General features: G+C 43.7%; 1 protein-coding gene across 4 annotated transcripts in view; it reads left to right on the top strand.

Annotated features, from left to right (window-relative positions):
* Positions 1–259: 259 nt before the first annotated feature.
* The window catches only part of FANCI (FA complementation group I), a 30,261-nt gene continuing 14,523 nt past the window's right edge, over positions 260–15,997 (top strand). For 3 of the 4 annotated variants that reach the window (XM_028707233.2, XM_028707232.2, XM_028707230.2), the window contains exons 1-21: positions 260–384; positions 699–769; positions 1,289–1,383; positions 2,580–2,652; positions 3,385–3,515; positions 4,793–4,949; positions 5,043–5,100; positions 5,943–5,984; positions 6,490–6,613; positions 7,095–7,180; positions 7,361–7,493; positions 8,770–8,862; positions 9,044–9,180; positions 9,526–9,706; positions 10,198–10,285; positions 11,417–11,547; positions 12,140–12,210; positions 13,446–13,560; positions 13,674–13,796; positions 14,162–14,230; positions 15,852–15,953. In XM_028707233.2, coding sequence (XP_028563066.2) covers positions 1,300–1,383; positions 2,580–2,652; positions 3,385–3,515; positions 4,793–4,949; positions 5,043–5,100; positions 5,943–5,984; positions 6,490–6,613; positions 7,095–7,180; positions 7,361–7,493; positions 8,770–8,862; positions 9,044–9,180; positions 9,526–9,706; positions 10,198–10,285; positions 11,417–11,547; positions 12,140–12,210; positions 13,446–13,560; positions 13,674–13,796; positions 14,162–14,230; positions 15,852–15,953 — 1,998 coding nt within the window. In that variant the 5' untranslated portion in view covers positions 260–384; positions 699–769; positions 1,289–1,299. The other variant, XM_028707231.2, reaches the window with a different exon arrangement.

Below are 15,997 nucleotides of genomic sequence, written 5' to 3'. Positions count from 1 at the left end.
AAAAAGTACCAAGAACTTGCTAAAAGCAAGAAGCCCCAAGCACTGCAACCGTTCTTCATCGGAGAGTCTATTTAGTGAGCGTCCTTTTTATCTGGTTTCTGTCCCTGTCCCCGCCTTTTTCCTAAATCGGCAGGCGGTAAGCCTCGAACGGGCGACCTTCCGATTACCGCGCCGGCCACCTTACGCGCTGCGCCACAGCACCATCCGGGGACTTAGCTTGCAGCGCGCGCGGGGGGGGGGGGGGGACAACGGCGAAGCGGAGGCGGCGCATGGGTTGCCTAGGGAAACGGAAGCTGTTCGGAGAGGGGCGGGACTCCGTTGCCGTGGCAACGCCGACGAAGTTCCAGGCGGGAAATTCGGCGCTCGGGGAAGTTTTGAAGGAAGGTGAGGCCGGGAAGCCGCGCCTGAGGCAAAACAGGGGAAGGGGGTCGGCAGCGGGAGGGGGCGCGGACGTGAGAGGGTCACGTGGCCGGGGTCGTGGCCGAAGGTGGGTCACGAGGCTGAGCGGTGATTGTTGGTCATTAGCCAAAAAATAAAAATAAAAAAATAAAATTAAAAAAATGACAAGTATTTGGGGCGGGGGGCTTCCTTTGAGCCAGGTTAGAAAAAAAAGGGGAAGGTGAAACGGTGTCTCTGAGCATGTGGAGAGTGCCTCTTTTGTTTATAACGATTTCTGTACCAATTTTTTCCCCCTACAGGGAGCTCAAAGTGGCATAAATGATTCCCACTCCCTGTATTTCCAGTTTTGTCAGCGTAACAAGCCTGTGAGGTAGGTTTGGCTGAGGGTTGAGATTGGCCTATTGAGCTTTATGAATGTGGTGTGTGTGTGTGTGTGTGTGTGTGTGTTGAAACCAGAGTCTTCCTAGTTGGCTGCACCATCATGGATACACCTGTGTCACCCCAGATAGGGAAGCTTGGTAGAAGATGTGAAAAGAAACCCAGCGGCTGCAGCAAAGTTGTGGCAAGTGGCTGTACGTTTGAATACTTTCCCACTCGCTGCAGTCGTACAAAAATACAAAGTCAACCCCAGCGTGTCATTAAGGAATCATCCAAACTTAAGTTCCACCCCATCCCAACATATATAATGCGTTTTTCTTAATTGGATTCAAACACATCCCCGCTTGTGGTGCAGTCCACAAAAAGCTTTACAGTTTGAGGCTGCTGTTTGCATCAATTTATCTTTCAAGGCCTTAGATACAATCTGAGTTTCCTCTGTTTGTTTCTGTAGGTTAAAGCTCTTTTTGCTAATTTTACAGATCACAAGTTTTTTTTGTTTTTGTTTCGCCAGCTCTATTAACAATGGACCAGAAAATCCTGACCTTAGCGGCAGATGAAAAAGCTGAGCAACTTCAGGCATGCCTGCAAAGCCTGAAAGAAAATGAGGTGAGCTGTTGTGATTCCCACAGTATTTCAGTTGGGGGGGGGGGAATCCACTGATAGGGCCCTTGTTTGGGACTGATTGTAAAGAGGTAAAGAGAACCTGTGGTCCTGTGTATGTAGCTGAATTCGCAACTCCCATCAACCCAAAACACATGGAGAACCACTCCTATCCCTTCATTTGGATATTGCTCATTCTCTTCAGTGTATTTGTTTCACCATCATGGCTTCCATGATCAGTATTTTTGTGTCCAAATTGTGAGGCATCCATATATAGTACATTAATGGACCTTTATTCATAGTTTGCTAATTGCACGAGTTGCAAGTCGCTAGATATTTGTATTTATTTCTGTTGTATTTCCGTTTCCTTCTATTAACTCATAGCTGTGGGAAGTCCCGTGCATTCGGGAAAATGGTAAAAATTGTGGTGACTCTGTCAGTGGGCAGCTATGCATCTGCCGTATGCCAAGGGTCTGCAACTTTTGCATTTTGCACTATACAGTATCTGGAACCAAAACAGAATCTCATGCAATTTGTATGTTTTTATACGTCTCCCTCCTCCTGTAATGTTACCTCCTGTACAGTTTTATGACAGCTAGATAATGTTGTTTTGCTTACATTTTTTATCATTGCCAAGTTAAGGTTGCCAAGTCTCCTGCCTTTTACTAACTGCTAATGACAAGTATATCCAATGCCTTTCTTTTTTTCCCCCTACCAGACTTTTGCTCCTCTTAGAAATCATAGGCAAGTGGATTGCCACTTCCAGTTTTTCATGGCCTTCAAGTGTTACTGTAGTACTGTATATAATTCACAAAAATATTTTTGGGTGCATTCATTCCTCTGTGGTTCTCCCTTTTCATGAACATGGTGTATTTTAACTGCATGTCAGGCTATCTAGTAACAGGCCGTTCATCTAGTCATCTATGATGAGTGGAGGTTGCTTCCAGGTGACCAGGCATGGAGAACTGAAAAAAGTTTAGGGTTAGGCAGCCACAAATGATTAATGTAAGTATGTGTCTGCTAGTAAATATTTTGGATGTATCTGCAAGGCCGTATTAAGAGGACGGTAAATTTATGTGCCTTAGTGATGATTGTATGGAAATTAGTACCTGGTTACACACAGTGTATCTATTATCCTTGGATGTAGAAGCTTAAAGTGATGATAAATGAATCTTGTGCTTCCTCCCTCCTTCTTGCTGCAGTTGAAAGGCTTAATCACAAAGCAGGCTTTGAAGGGAAAGGAGATTGGTGCCCTCCTGAGAGGAATCTTCAAAGGTACCACACAATCAATTGTGATAGACTGATCTATGAATCCGTTTTTTTACCCAACTGTTCCATGTTTGACATTGATATCTTGCAGTGCAATCCTAATCATATCTACTCAGAAGCAAGTCCTGTTGAACTGGGTTAGGATTGCAGCCTTAAGCAAGTACTTGAGTGTGGCTGCAATCCTATGTTCATTTACTTGGAAGTAAACTCAGCTGATGTCAGTGGGACTTGCTACTGAACAGAGAAATATGGGACTTTGCTGTAAAGAATCTTCTAGATTTTTTTTTTTAAGAGACATGCTGTGGACCAACTGAATGAAGTGGTCCCCAGACCACAGTTTGGGAACCCTTGTTCTGGACAGTATTGCTTGCAGGTGGGGAGAGTGAGAGTTCTTTTGAACTGGTCCCAGGAGTTGGGTTTCCTGATCACTTAAATGTGCCAGTGTTAAGTAATTCCATGTGGACACAACTGATGTTTATTTGTGAACGAGATACAAAAATATAGACTACAAAAGGGGATATTTTAATTTGGAGCTTCTGTTAATAAAGGAATTTGGGAGTCATGCAGAACCCTTTAGCTGTTTAAATTGCACAGAAGAAAGTGAGTAAATGGTCAGAGAAATTATTGAGAGTGTTGGTGAAGTCTAGGCCACCAGATGCTCTTTTGTCTCTTGTAAGAGCTGTCTTAAAATGTTTGCTCAAGTAACTTCTTTATTGTTTATTGGGAATTCCACTCCAGGTTCTCCTTGCTTCCAACAGACGGGTGTTGTTAGGAGGCTCAGCGTTTATAAGCATTGTGTCCAGTTGGTGGAGTCGGGGGACCTGCATGTGGAAGTTGCATCTGAAATTATACGGCTGCTTATGTTAGAGGTAGGAATGGAGTTATCAAGACTGGTTTCTCCAGCTCTGCAAAGTGTAATGGAGATGATGGTTCCCTTCCACTTCTAGATTCCGCACTTAAATTACATTGTGGTCATCTTCTGCAAATCCTGACCCTATGCATGTTGCGGAACATGCATGTTATCTAGTGGGGCTGATTTTCAAGACACTATGTGCGATTGCAGCTTTAGAGAGCAATCCTTAATTATTAAGAAGGGCAGGTAAGGAAGGGGCTATTTGATACTGTGGGCCTCCTTCTCTGCAGATGGAGGAGTCCCCAGTGTGGTGGAAGAAAGCGGTGCTGTGGTCACTGACTTGCCACCAATGCTATGTGTGTGGTGGAGCCACGAATGGGGACACATTGTGGGAGGCTGTGATTTTTCCAGATCCAAAGCTTCCTTGTTCCCCAGACACGGATTCTACACACATACGCACACGCCATTACTCTGTTCATCTCTTTGGTGATGAAATAATTTCCAGGTCATAGGTTTCCTCCTGGTGTTACACCTGTGGCTTTGACAACAGTTCAGCACAGTGTAATTTTGTAAGTGAGGCTTCTCCTACCACGTAGGTCTATGGCAGGAAACTTTTCATCTGCTCAGTTTCTGTGCTTGAAGTACAGGATCGGGACCCCACTGCACGTGTGCATATTTAACATGATCAAAGGTATCCAATCACCCATTCCCTCTCCCCTCCCTCTCATTATATATAATGGCCTGATAACTTCTGTTTCAGTGTATCTGAAGAAGTGTGCATGCACAGGAGAGCTTACACCTAAAACTACTCAGTTGGTCTGTAAGGTGCTACATTATAATTTTTAAATTCTTTTGGAAGGATTCTTTTAAAGACTTTCTTAGATCATATAACTTTTTTTTGAAGACTTGATTCTTTTAAGGGAGTTTTTAGGTTTTTAAGAAGAGTCTTTAACTATCTGTTTAAAGAATTGTTGTAATTTATTTTGACTATGGCAGACCAACACGGCTACCTACTTGAATCTATGATCAAAGGTGGTTTGTATAGTTAGAACATAGTTAGAACAGGTTGTTTTTGGCTAATGTGTCATGTAATAAATAAGTGATACCGTTAACTTCCTTTCACCCGAGGAAAGACATCCCAATGTGTTCATGCAACAACTATTTCTAATGCCGCTTTCACTGGCAACTTGAGATTGCATTTTTAAAATACTTTTGTTATTTTAGTCTAGAACCTCCCCCCCTTGGTGCATATTTTCATATGCATCTTCCCACATCTTGTCCCTCATTTTTCAGGCTCATGAGCTGCCAGGTTCTGCATTGGCTGACCTGGCAACTTCGTTTGTTGAAGCTATCAAAGGTGGCATCTTGCTCAGTGGCAGGTCTTTGGAGCTATTCCCTACAGTTCTGACTGCACTAGCGACAGCTAAAGAGACTCTGGTTTATGGGGCAGGTAAGCCCTATCCCTTCTTTCTTCCTTATTTTCATTTGACTAGCAACTTGTCCTAAGTGCCCTTGTACTGTGTGCTTTCCCACCCCTTTCCAGGTGAGCTGAGTGGGGAAGAGTTTAAGAAACAGCTGATCAATACACTTTGTTCCAGCAGGTAGGCATGTCTTCAGCAGGTCATGTACAGTTCTGTGCTTGCCTTTAGAATTGTTCAGAATGCACCAGTTTTATGTAAGCAACTCTTTGCTATGTTTTACCCAGTCAAATGTTAAACTCTGGTGCTGATTTTTATTGGTGTTCTTACTTGACTTTCCACCAAAATGGTGAGTTGCAACAACATAAAAATGCAATAGCAAAACCAGTTAAAACATTTTACAATCAGAAGAACAGGGTGGGTCCTAAATATATATTTTTAGGTGTCAAAGATCAGGGTAAAGAAGTGTGCCTGCATCATTTTAGAAAAACTATACAATAAAGGTGCAAGGCACACCTCTTTGGAGGGGGGAGGGGAATTCCACAGCTTAGGGGTTGCCACAGATAATTGCCTCTACTAGGCTGCCACCACTGAACTTCTGAGGCTCCTTCTGCCGGTCTTAACACCCAAAGGGGTCTGTAAAGAAGGAGATAGTCTTTTCAGATATTTGGGGCCTAAGTTTTTAGGGCTTTGTACACCGACATGAGGACTGTGAATCACATCTGGAAATGAACTGGCAACCTGTACAGGGTTGTTGCTTTCTTTTTCAGAAAAAGGGGGGGAAATTATATGTGTTCTAACTAGGACCCCAGCCAGTAATCTGGCTATTGAAGTTTCTGAGTCATCTTCAAGGCCAGCTATTGCAATTAGTCCAACTGTAGGTGCACTGGGGCAGAGACATCTCTCTCACCACCCCTTTATTTCACAAACTGTCATGTGTAACACAACTATCCCTGCTGGAAGTATTTTTTGTTAGTGCTTTATTTTCTGTTTTCAAACCTTCTGATTGATTTTTATATGGGCAGGTGGAGTCCTCAACATGTGATACATCTTTCCTCCATGTTCAGGTAGCCTCTCTACACTTTTTTATTTTCTTTTTTCATTTATGACTTGGGGAGCACTTTCAGAGGTGAGGGGGGAGCAGTGTCACTAGGCATGCAAGTCATAATCCATGCTTGCACTTTGGAAGAAGTTCTAGTTGGCCAAGTGTTTCCTAAGTGGGAAAGGTTCTTGATCCAAGGCTGATTTCTGGGATATACCATTTGGAGGCCAGTGTAGTGGAGACAGTATCAGACATGGAGCATGGAGACTTGGATTAAAATCCCCACTTAACCATGAATGATTGTGGGCCAGTCTCAACCTAACCTGCCTCACAGGATTGTTGTGAAGATAACTTGAGGGGTGGGGCTGCCTTGAGCCCCTTGGAGGAAAGTCGGGCTATGAATGTAAATCATAAATAATACTTGCTGGTATTTGTACCGTGGTGTTTGTGGACCCAGAGGCTTCTCTGCTGATGTTTTGGGCTGATGTTTGGGTAGATGATCTGGACTGGCTTTCATCTTTACTCTGCAGGGACATCCCACTGAGTGCAGAAGAGCTGCAGTTCGTGGTGGAAAAGGTCTTAAGGATGTTCTCTCAGTTGGACCTCCAAGAAATCCCCCCTTTAGTTTATCAGCTTCTGTTGCTTTCTGCAAAGGTAAGCTTTTTGGAAAATTTGACCAGGCTCCGCAAATCTCAAAACCTGGACCCTGCAGCTGACATGCAGTAGGTTCTGTGGATGACTCAGATCAGATAATGATGATGATGATAACAACAGCAATAAGTAATAATACTAATAATTATTATTTATACCCTACTCATCTGGCTAGGCGATTTCCAATATATATAAAAACATTATCTAACATTAAACATTAACAACTTCCAATTCAGCCCAGCATTGCCTAGTCTGATTGTTAGAAGTTTTTCAGGGTCTTGGGGAGAGATCTTTCCTGGTACCTGGTCCTTTTAACTGGAGATGCCAGAAAGTTTTAATCTGATACCTTCTGCATCCAAACATGCACTGCACTGCTGAGACATAATCTCGCTCCAAATGTTTGTATGAATGTTTATTGTTACTGTGCTTTATTACTGTAATACTGTGGTGCACTTTCTGTTTACTTTGTCTCGTGATCTTTCAGGGCAGCAAGAAAAACATTTTGGAAGGGATAATCAGCTTTTTCAATCAGATGGATAAAAAGCAAAAAGAAGAGCAGGGAAATTCAGAGTGAGTCCCCTCTTATATTCTCATTTTTCTGCCCTGATATTTGTTACTCTCTTTTCCCTGTAAGGACACCTTCGATTCTGGGGCAAATGTGTTGTCTTAGTTTCTCTGTGGTTGTCCTTATTCCATCCCTGCCACAACTGTCTTTCTATTTTTGGCCTCTCTGTGACTGATTCTTTTCAGATCAATGGACCTTGAAGAAGCCACAGTGCCCCTGGACCAACTTCGCCATGTGGAAGGCACTGTCATTCTGCATATCGTGCTGGCTATTACTCTGGACCAGGATTTGGGGAAAGAGCTAATAAAATACTTAAAGGTATATCAAATGCATAATGTTGATGCTAAGGATGTCACTGATATGCCAGATATTGGTAGCATTAATCTGTTTATGCCAATGTTAGATATAGTTTGGTCTGTGTTGATAGCAGTCTTCTAGGACTGAACTCACCCCATGGGACATTGTTCTGACCTAAGCTAATTGTGGCTTGGAATGCCAGTCACTCCTAGAATTCAGTGATGTCTTACCTGCTTTCATTTTTTTCAGCTGGGTGAAATGCTTGCTGGCTTTGGCACTGTGTTCCTGGTTGTTTTAAGCCAAACTTCTTTATGTCTGATTTATAGGGAGCTGTGGTGTAATGTCATCTTACCACATTAAACAATTGCATTGCTGAAACTGGCAGTTGAAATGGGGTGTGTGGCTCTGTGGGTCTGATGCTTGTTCCCAGGTTAATAAATTATGACTTATTAAATCAGGAATGTTACATCCAAATGGAGCCCCTCTTTTGCAGAAAGAGAGACACAAAAATCAACATAATCTGGCAGCCCTGCTCATGTTAACCCAACCACATGGACCTAGTGGCTGGACATGTGTCCTCTTTTTGGCTCTTTCTCCCTGCAAGACAAAGAGAAAGGGGTAGAAGGGAGATTCAGAATTCAGCTCTGCAGCATTTACACAGCTGTGGGAGCAAAACAGTCGCAAGCACTGCATTTATAGCAGAGCAGTTTCTCAAAGAGGACTGTGTTAGGGAGGCTATCTGCAAGATGGTCTCTTATCCTGTAAAAAGGAGAGCGAAAGGCTTTACACAGGCTTGAACCAACTCTGCTGCCTAACCATCCCCATCTTTTGTTGAAGTTTTGGAGAGAAAAGTATTTGGGGCACAAGGATCCAGAGGGGCTTTGAGAATGCTTTGAGGATGGCTCCTGCCATCCAAGTGCAAACTTGGCTTTTGACTTTTGTTTAGAAGAGCTGAACATTCAACCAAAGCTGAGAACTATGTGTCCAGATAACTAAGCCAATGCTAGCTGTTGCAGAAAACACTGAGCTACATGAATCAATGGTCTGAGTCACTATAAGACAGCTTGATGTGGAATAAATTACATGATGAAACAGATTCAGTGACATAGCTGCCAAGCTTAGTCCGCTGAGACAAGAGGAACACTCATGTCCATTACTGGTCTAACTTCCATTCTAACTATAGTTTTAAATGAAAAATGAAACATTTTTATACATCTCACTTATAAATATATGTATATATTATCTCATTATAAATATGAAGCCCTCTAACTTGCTCCATTTGCTTGATGCTTTGTAGACTGAGCAACAAGGGGATCTTAGCAAGGTCTTGTGTCCCTTCAGCATAACCATTCTGCTCTCAGTGACCAGAATACACCGATTTGAAGACCAGGTACGTCTTTCCCTGCTAGCACTTGACTACATCAGCGAGCCTGATAAAGAATATTTAGGTGGGCTGATGGAGCTTTTAGTTGGCAGGTTTGTTCATGCAATGTTTGGTTCTGGCTGGGACTCTCAGTGGTGGAAATTGGACAAGCGTAATCTCTCATGCCCACTCAACTTTTGTGCTTTAGGTCTTTGACTTTTTGAAATCTTCAGTTATGAGGAGCTTCAAGGACAAGCAGTTTCTTCAGGGCTCCAAGTTCCTGCAGGAATTGTCTCCTCAAAACTATGACATATCTGCCGTGGTTTTGGAAGTTGTGGCAAACAGGTGAGTTTCTGTAGTCCACCAATGGAGAACTTGGTGGACAAAGTTCTCACCATTTCCCTTCTCTCTCCTCAACCCCTGGCATTATTCTTTGATAGTAATGCACACATTTAGTAAGTGGGGAGATAAGGATGCTGTAGAGTATTGTTGCCTTTGCAAAAATGCCCGGTTCTGCCCATGCCCAAAATTGTACATAAAAAGAATCTGCTTGTGCCCATCTGGTTCAGCAACCTATTCTTACAGTGGTGAACCATATGCATATGCAAAGCCCGTAAGCAAATGAATAAAAAGTAAATGTTCTTTTAAAGCTTCTGTCTCCCCCTCCCTTCTTTTAATGACTCCATCCAGTGTGTTTGGTTGGGATCATGTGACTCGGGGCCTGGTGGATCTTGGATTCATCCTGATGGACTCCTATGGGCCAAAAAGAACTTTGGGAGGCAAAGTCGTGGAAGCGAACCACGGCCTTTCTAAAACTCCAGCCCAGCAAGCTTGTAAGTTGGGAACTGACCTCCTATTGGAAGCCTTCAAGGTAAGGAGATGCCCTTATAGGGAAACAGCTGTGATTTATATTATCTTCTCCAGTTCTTTGATAACATTTCAAGCATTGTTTCTTTCGGTTAAAATTGGAGCCACACTTTTCTTCCTTAAATCCAAAAATGTTTACTTTTACACCATATAAAAGAAGGAATTGCACACCCCTTGTATGTTTCTGCATGAGTCACAGTTCTGAGCACAACTTATGATTAGGCTAAGCTAAGCACACAGTAGTGACATGCACACATTTTGAGGTTGGCTAGCTGCCTTTGTCTGCACCAAAAATGACTGATCCATCATCCTTTGCTGGAGGGACATTAATTTGGGTGAGGGTCTTTCCTTCCACTTGCTCCATAGTTAGGGCTATGTTATTCATAGCAGCAATATTGGAGTAAACTTTTTTTTATGGTGTGATAAATCTGCAAGTCTGGCTACAGCCTCAAAAGTTGACCTATGACTGAATTTTAGTGTCCTGTCTGCTTTCAGGTCCATGAACCAATCAGAAGTGAAATACTGGAGCAGGTCTTGAACAGAGTCATCACAAATGCAGGCTCCCCTATCAGCCACTTCTTAGGTAACTGTGAAATGAGCAAAGGGGGCACATTATTGCAAGGGAAATCTCATGTCTGCACAGTTCGATAAAACAGCTTCTTGGTTTCCTCCCTCCCTCAAGGGAGTGGTGTTCCATCTGTTTTCCAGTGTCATAATTGTCTGTCTTTAAGAAGTAGAAGTCTCACATAGCAGTCATACTCTTTTGTGTAAAAATGTAAAGGTAAAGGACCTCTGGACAATTAAGTCCAGTCAAAGGCGACTATGGGGTTGTGGGGCTCATCTCGCTTTCAGGCTGAGGGAGCCGATGTTTGTCCCCAGACAGCTTTCCGGGTCCTGTGGCCAGCATGACTAAACTGCTTCTGGCACAACAGAACACCATGATGGAAACCAGAGCACACGGAAATGCCGTTTAGCTTCCCGCTGCAGCAGTACCTATTTATCTACTTACACTGGCATGCTTTCAAACTGCTAGGTTGGCAGGAGCTGTGTCAGAGCAACGGGAGCTCACCTAGTCACAGGGATTCGAACCGCCGACCTTCCGATCGGCAAGCCCAGGAGGCTCAGTGGTTTAGACACTCTCTCGTGTACCTTATTGTTATTATATGTTTTGTTGTTTTTGAAAAACTATACCAGTCTTTCCATTTACAGAAAGGGAGTTCATGCAAAGGAAATCACACCAGATTGCTGCCAAACGTAAACACCAGTGGTTTGTAGCAGCTGTAGTCAAAATGTTGTTTATTTCCAATTTGAGCCCCAGTTGCATACCAAGTTATTTTCCCACACTCATTTTATCCTCATAACAACCCTGCGATGTAGGTTAGGTTGAGAGATGGAGACTGACTCTAGTTTGCTAACTGAGCTTCCTGGCTGATTAGGGCTTTGAACATGAGTCTTTTTGGTCTTTGTGTGAAATACTTAGTGTCTGGCCCTCAATCCTTAGTGAGTACATATTTGAAGAAGTCAGTTGTGTGACCTCTTATCTTTCACTACTTTTTTTGGAAGGCGACTTCATAATTTGTGCAGTTGTCTTTTCTTGATCTGTGAACCTACGAATCAAATGCACTTCTTTTTCTGTCCCTGGCTCCTGACATCTTGGCCTTCTCTTTCTCTTATTGAAGGCTGCAGCTCTCCTTGTTACCGTTTTCTCTTTCAGATCTGTTGTCCGGTATTATCCTGTCTGCCCCGCTCATCCTTCAGCAGTCTTCTTCAAAAGTTGCAGAGGCCTTTGATCATTTGTCATTCCTGCCTCTTGACACAGTACAAGGGTTGCTTAAGGCTGTGCAGGTAAAGTTCTTTTATACTAGTCAGTTTTCAGCTCAAAAAGTCCTCAAAATGTCTTACGAAAGAGTGCAGCATATTAAAAAAATACTTTGAAATATGTTACAACTCTTAAATTCATTCATTAAAATATCTTTTTATCCCTTCTCTCCATTTAAAATAAATGTTTGAGGCACCTTGCAATCTCATCCGTATATTTAAAAATCGATAAAAGATGGAAAGGGCATGGGATATAAAGCACTTCAGTTAAAGGTTCGGAGATCATAGAACTCAGCAGCTCAGACGATTGCTGGAAAAGGGATGTTTCTGCATAGTGGCATAAAGTTGTTGTGGAGAACGTGGGACAGGTTCCCCTTCTAAAGTCTAGGTGATTCTTTCGCCTGTGTGTCAACCAAACGTTACACTCAGGTCTTGCTTGTGGGCTTCCCAATTATTTCTTGCAGTTCTCTTGTGACTCATAGATTGGGAATGATTGATGTGGCTCATTGATTATGCTGATATAATGTCCTCCCCATCCCTCTTTTCTTGGCCTTGCTGCTGCTGCTCCTTTAGCAAAACTGCAGAGCACTTGGTCTAATGCGTTCTTTTTTTCTCCCAGCCCCTGCTGAAAATTAGCATGTCTATGAGGGACTCTCTAATCCTTGTTCTTCGCAAATCAATGTTTTCTGGGTAAGCTGCCATTTTTTATGCTTTCAAAATAAATAGACATCTATGGAGTTCCTTGGTTTCCCTACCCCCACCCCTCACTGCTTTTATCACATAAACAACACAGGTGGAAAGGAGGATGTAACCTGAGGAGAGTCCCAAGAGCCAGATGGGGTCGCCTGGAGTGCCATACGCTCCAAATTCTGCATGCGTTAGTTTTTTTACGCAAGGGCTTACCCACAATTCCATTTGCCCTGCCGCTCCCCACCCCCCGGCTGGAAAAACCCAGTCTTTAGCGCTGAATCAGAGCAAACAGCAACTGGGTTTTCTGCAGATTGCTGTTGTTCTGATTTAGCACAAAAGAGTAGGTTTACCGGGTGGAAAATGGCAGGCAAATGCAAAACTGCTTGGACCCATGACTTTCTAGGCACAGGACAAGTGTGGGCAAGCCCTTTCCTGAAGACTCGGAGGAATTAGAGTTTCTCCACGACATGAAAAATGAACCAAAGTTCATCATGCTTGGTTGATAGATATAATTATTTATAATGGGTCCCAATAATAAAATGTAAAAATAAGTAAAGGTAAATGGACCCCTGACCATTAGGTCCAGTCACGGACGACTCTGGGGTTGCGGTGCTCATCTCGCTTTATTGGCTGAGAGAACCGGCGTACAGCTTCCGGGTCATGTGGCCAGCATGACTAAGCCGCTTCTGGCAAACCAGAGCAGTGCACGGAAACCCCGTTTACCTTCCCGCTGGAGCGGTACGTATTTATCTACTTGCACTTTGATGTGCTTTTGAACTGCTAGGTTGGCAGGAGCAGGGACCGAGCAACGGGAGCTCACCCCGTTGCGGGGATTCGAACCGCCGACCTTCTGATCAGCAAGTCCTAGGCTCTGTGGTTTAACCCACAGCGCCACCCGCGTCCCTTGTAAAAATAAGTAGCTGTCTTTTTTATATTTGTAAAAATAAATAGCTGTCTTTAAAAAACAGGGTTGCTATCTTTTTTAAAAAAACACACAGCACATTTTATCCACTTGATCATACCCTAAACAAGCAACCCTGCACACCTTTGTGGTTTTCCACTCTAGGTTTGTTTGTTTGTCGTTTTATCTCTTTACTCCAACATTTAAGGGAATTCAGCTCATAAAGCTTTGTCCAGCATTAACAAAGTAGGGAGGACAGGGTGCCCCAGAATCCTCAGCAGAAGCATCCATGGGTGTCCTTAATTGTTCTCCCTTGCCTCTGTTTCCATCACAGGCAGCTGGAGGCCCGTAAGTCAGCAGTTGCTGGGTTTCTGCTCCTTTTAAAGAATTTTAAGGTTCTGGGTAGCTTGACCTCCTCCCAGTGCAGCCAGGCAATTGGTGCGAGTCAGGTAAGCAGCCAGCAGCTTCCCAAAGATCCTGTGCAGCCCCAGGTGCATAGGATTGCGGCTTCAGTCATAATAAACCGGAGATGATTTCTCATGACTCTGTTACTGCCTTCTAGGTCCAGGTGGATGTTCATACCCGCTATAACGCAGCAGCCAATGAGGCCTTCTGCCTAGAAATCCTGGGCAGCTTGAGGCGATGCTTAAGTCAGCAGGCTGATGTCAGATTCATGCTCTATGAGGTAAGGAGGATCCTTTTGGCCGTGGTTCCACATAATTTCTTTGGTTCAAGCAGTGTCAAGGTTGTGGATTAATGTCAGCACCTGCAGGCCTTTGGGAAGCTGGTTCCTGGTCTTCTGGTAAGTGTTTGTGTGCTGGTGTGTTGTAGCGCTCTAGTTGTATAATACCCTTCTGTGCTTCATGGCAGTGCGATGGGACCTGATTTGGTTTTGTGTGTTATATTGTGAGGATCAGTTTTTGCTTCTGAGCATAGTGGCAGGAAGCAGAGGCAGCATGGTTGTCTTCCATTGCCTACAGTGATGGAAATTGCCTGTGAGGGTTTTTTAAGGCTCTATTTTTTTTTTTAACCTTTCTTCCCTCCTCTCAGGGTTTTTATGATGTCCTGCGGAGAAACTCCCAACTGAGTAATTCCATTCTGGAGATGCTGCTCTCTCAGGTATATGGCAAGATCAAAACATTGCAGGCTCGGTTCAGACAGTATGACAAACCGTAGTTTGGTATTGCATGTCCCAGCCCCAGGCTCACATGCTTTCTTCTCCCCAGTCTTCCCCTCTCTGTGTGATCTTGGCTTCTCGGTCAGGTCAGGCCTTTATTGTGCATAGCCAAGGGCCATTACCAATCTTAGTTTCTGATTCTGGTTTCAAATTCAGGTTTATAGGGAAAGCACAAACCAGAGCATCCTGGTTCGGACAAAATGGCAGCCTTAGACCCAGAAGGTTTTTCTGTTACCATTTTTTTGTTAATTTTTAAGATGCCATAGGACACTTCATTGCTTTTGCTATCTGGTGGGGTAGCAGAGTTTACACAGCAAGAGGTAACTCATAAGATGACAAGTGAGGACGTGCATCAACTTAGAATCTTATCCTTCTCTCTCTTATTTTTTTAAAACTGCTGCTTATACCTGCGTTTCTGGCTGCCACCGTTGGGAAATGTACAGTCATTGATGGTTTAACCAGGGATGGAGAACCTTTCCATGGACCTCATTCCCTCATTGGCAACCTTCTCAGGGCTGCAAGCTTGTGGCGGGCAGAATATGAAGTAAAAAGTGGGTGGGACCAGGGGCAGAAGTGGGCAGAGCGACTGAAGTGACTCTTACGGTGGACACTGTGTGTGTTTGCTCTCCATCCTTCAGCCATGCAAGCAAGAGGTATTATCACAGATCAGGGACTCGTTCCAGCTAGGCAAAATCATTCAAAGTGGGTGCATAGCATTGTCAGTGGAGGTTGTGGCCTGGGGAGAGTCCTGAGTCTCGGGTAGAGAAGTGGCCAGAGAGCTACACTTGGCCCCTGGGTCTGGGGTTCTCCAACTCTGCTTCAAAGCTCCTGAAACTCAAAATAAGTATTAGAAGCTGCGTGGTGGAGGGGGAAATAAGACAGATGGAAGGACAGTGAGCCGTGCATCAGTTTCATAAGAGAGAAGGCAAATGCACATATCTTGAGCAATGCACTTGAGATGTGGATTTATGCTCCTCCCCACCCCCTTTTTGGACAGATGTACAAACTCCCAAACTTGGGAGTAAGCTGTCTTTCCTGTTTCCAGGTGAAGCTGTCTGTGCAGAAGGTTAATTGGCTTCCCCTTGTGTCAGTCATAAAGACACTTCCTTTCCACCTTCCTCTCTCGCTGCCCAGAGCATTGCTTTGAGTTTAAAAACAAAGGAGCGTAGAGTTGGTGATTGGTTGATTTTTTAAACTCTTTAAATAGAAAAACATGTCAGGCATCTAGGAGGGGTGGGGAAATCTGGTCTAAATGGGAGCAGGGGGAGGTGGGAAGAGAAAGTTGAAAATTGTGCTGATGTATATTTGAGCCAGGTATGTATGTCAGGGATTTCACACATGGTGGTGGAAAAAAATTATTCCTGTTCCTGGGCAGAGAAGTGTGGGTAGGAAGTATGTATCTGTTTTCACCCTAGCTCAGCAATTGTAAGCTAGGGAAGTTTTATTTCTTCTTTCTAAGTTTAATTCAGATGCTTAGCCTTTCTCCCCTGTTCCCTCTCCTGCCTAGCAGTAAAGTGGGATGATTCTCACTTGTAAAATGTTGTTGCTTATTTATTGTGGCAGATAAAGCGGCATTATGAGCCAGAACCTGACCTGCTGCCCCCGTTAAAACTAGAGGGATGCATCCTGGCTCAGAGAGACCAAATCTTTCTGCAAGAACCTTTGGTGAGAGCGTTGAGGGATTGAGTCACTTGGATAATGGCTCTTAA

This window comes from Podarcis muralis, chromosome 14 (assembly GCF_964188315.1).
Source record: "Podarcis muralis chromosome 14, rPodMur119.hap1.1, whole genome shotgun sequence".
Lineage (NCBI taxonomy): Eukaryota > Metazoa > Chordata > Lepidosauria > Squamata > Lacertidae > Podarcis > Podarcis muralis.
This window is presented reverse-complemented; position numbering and strand designations above follow the sequence as displayed.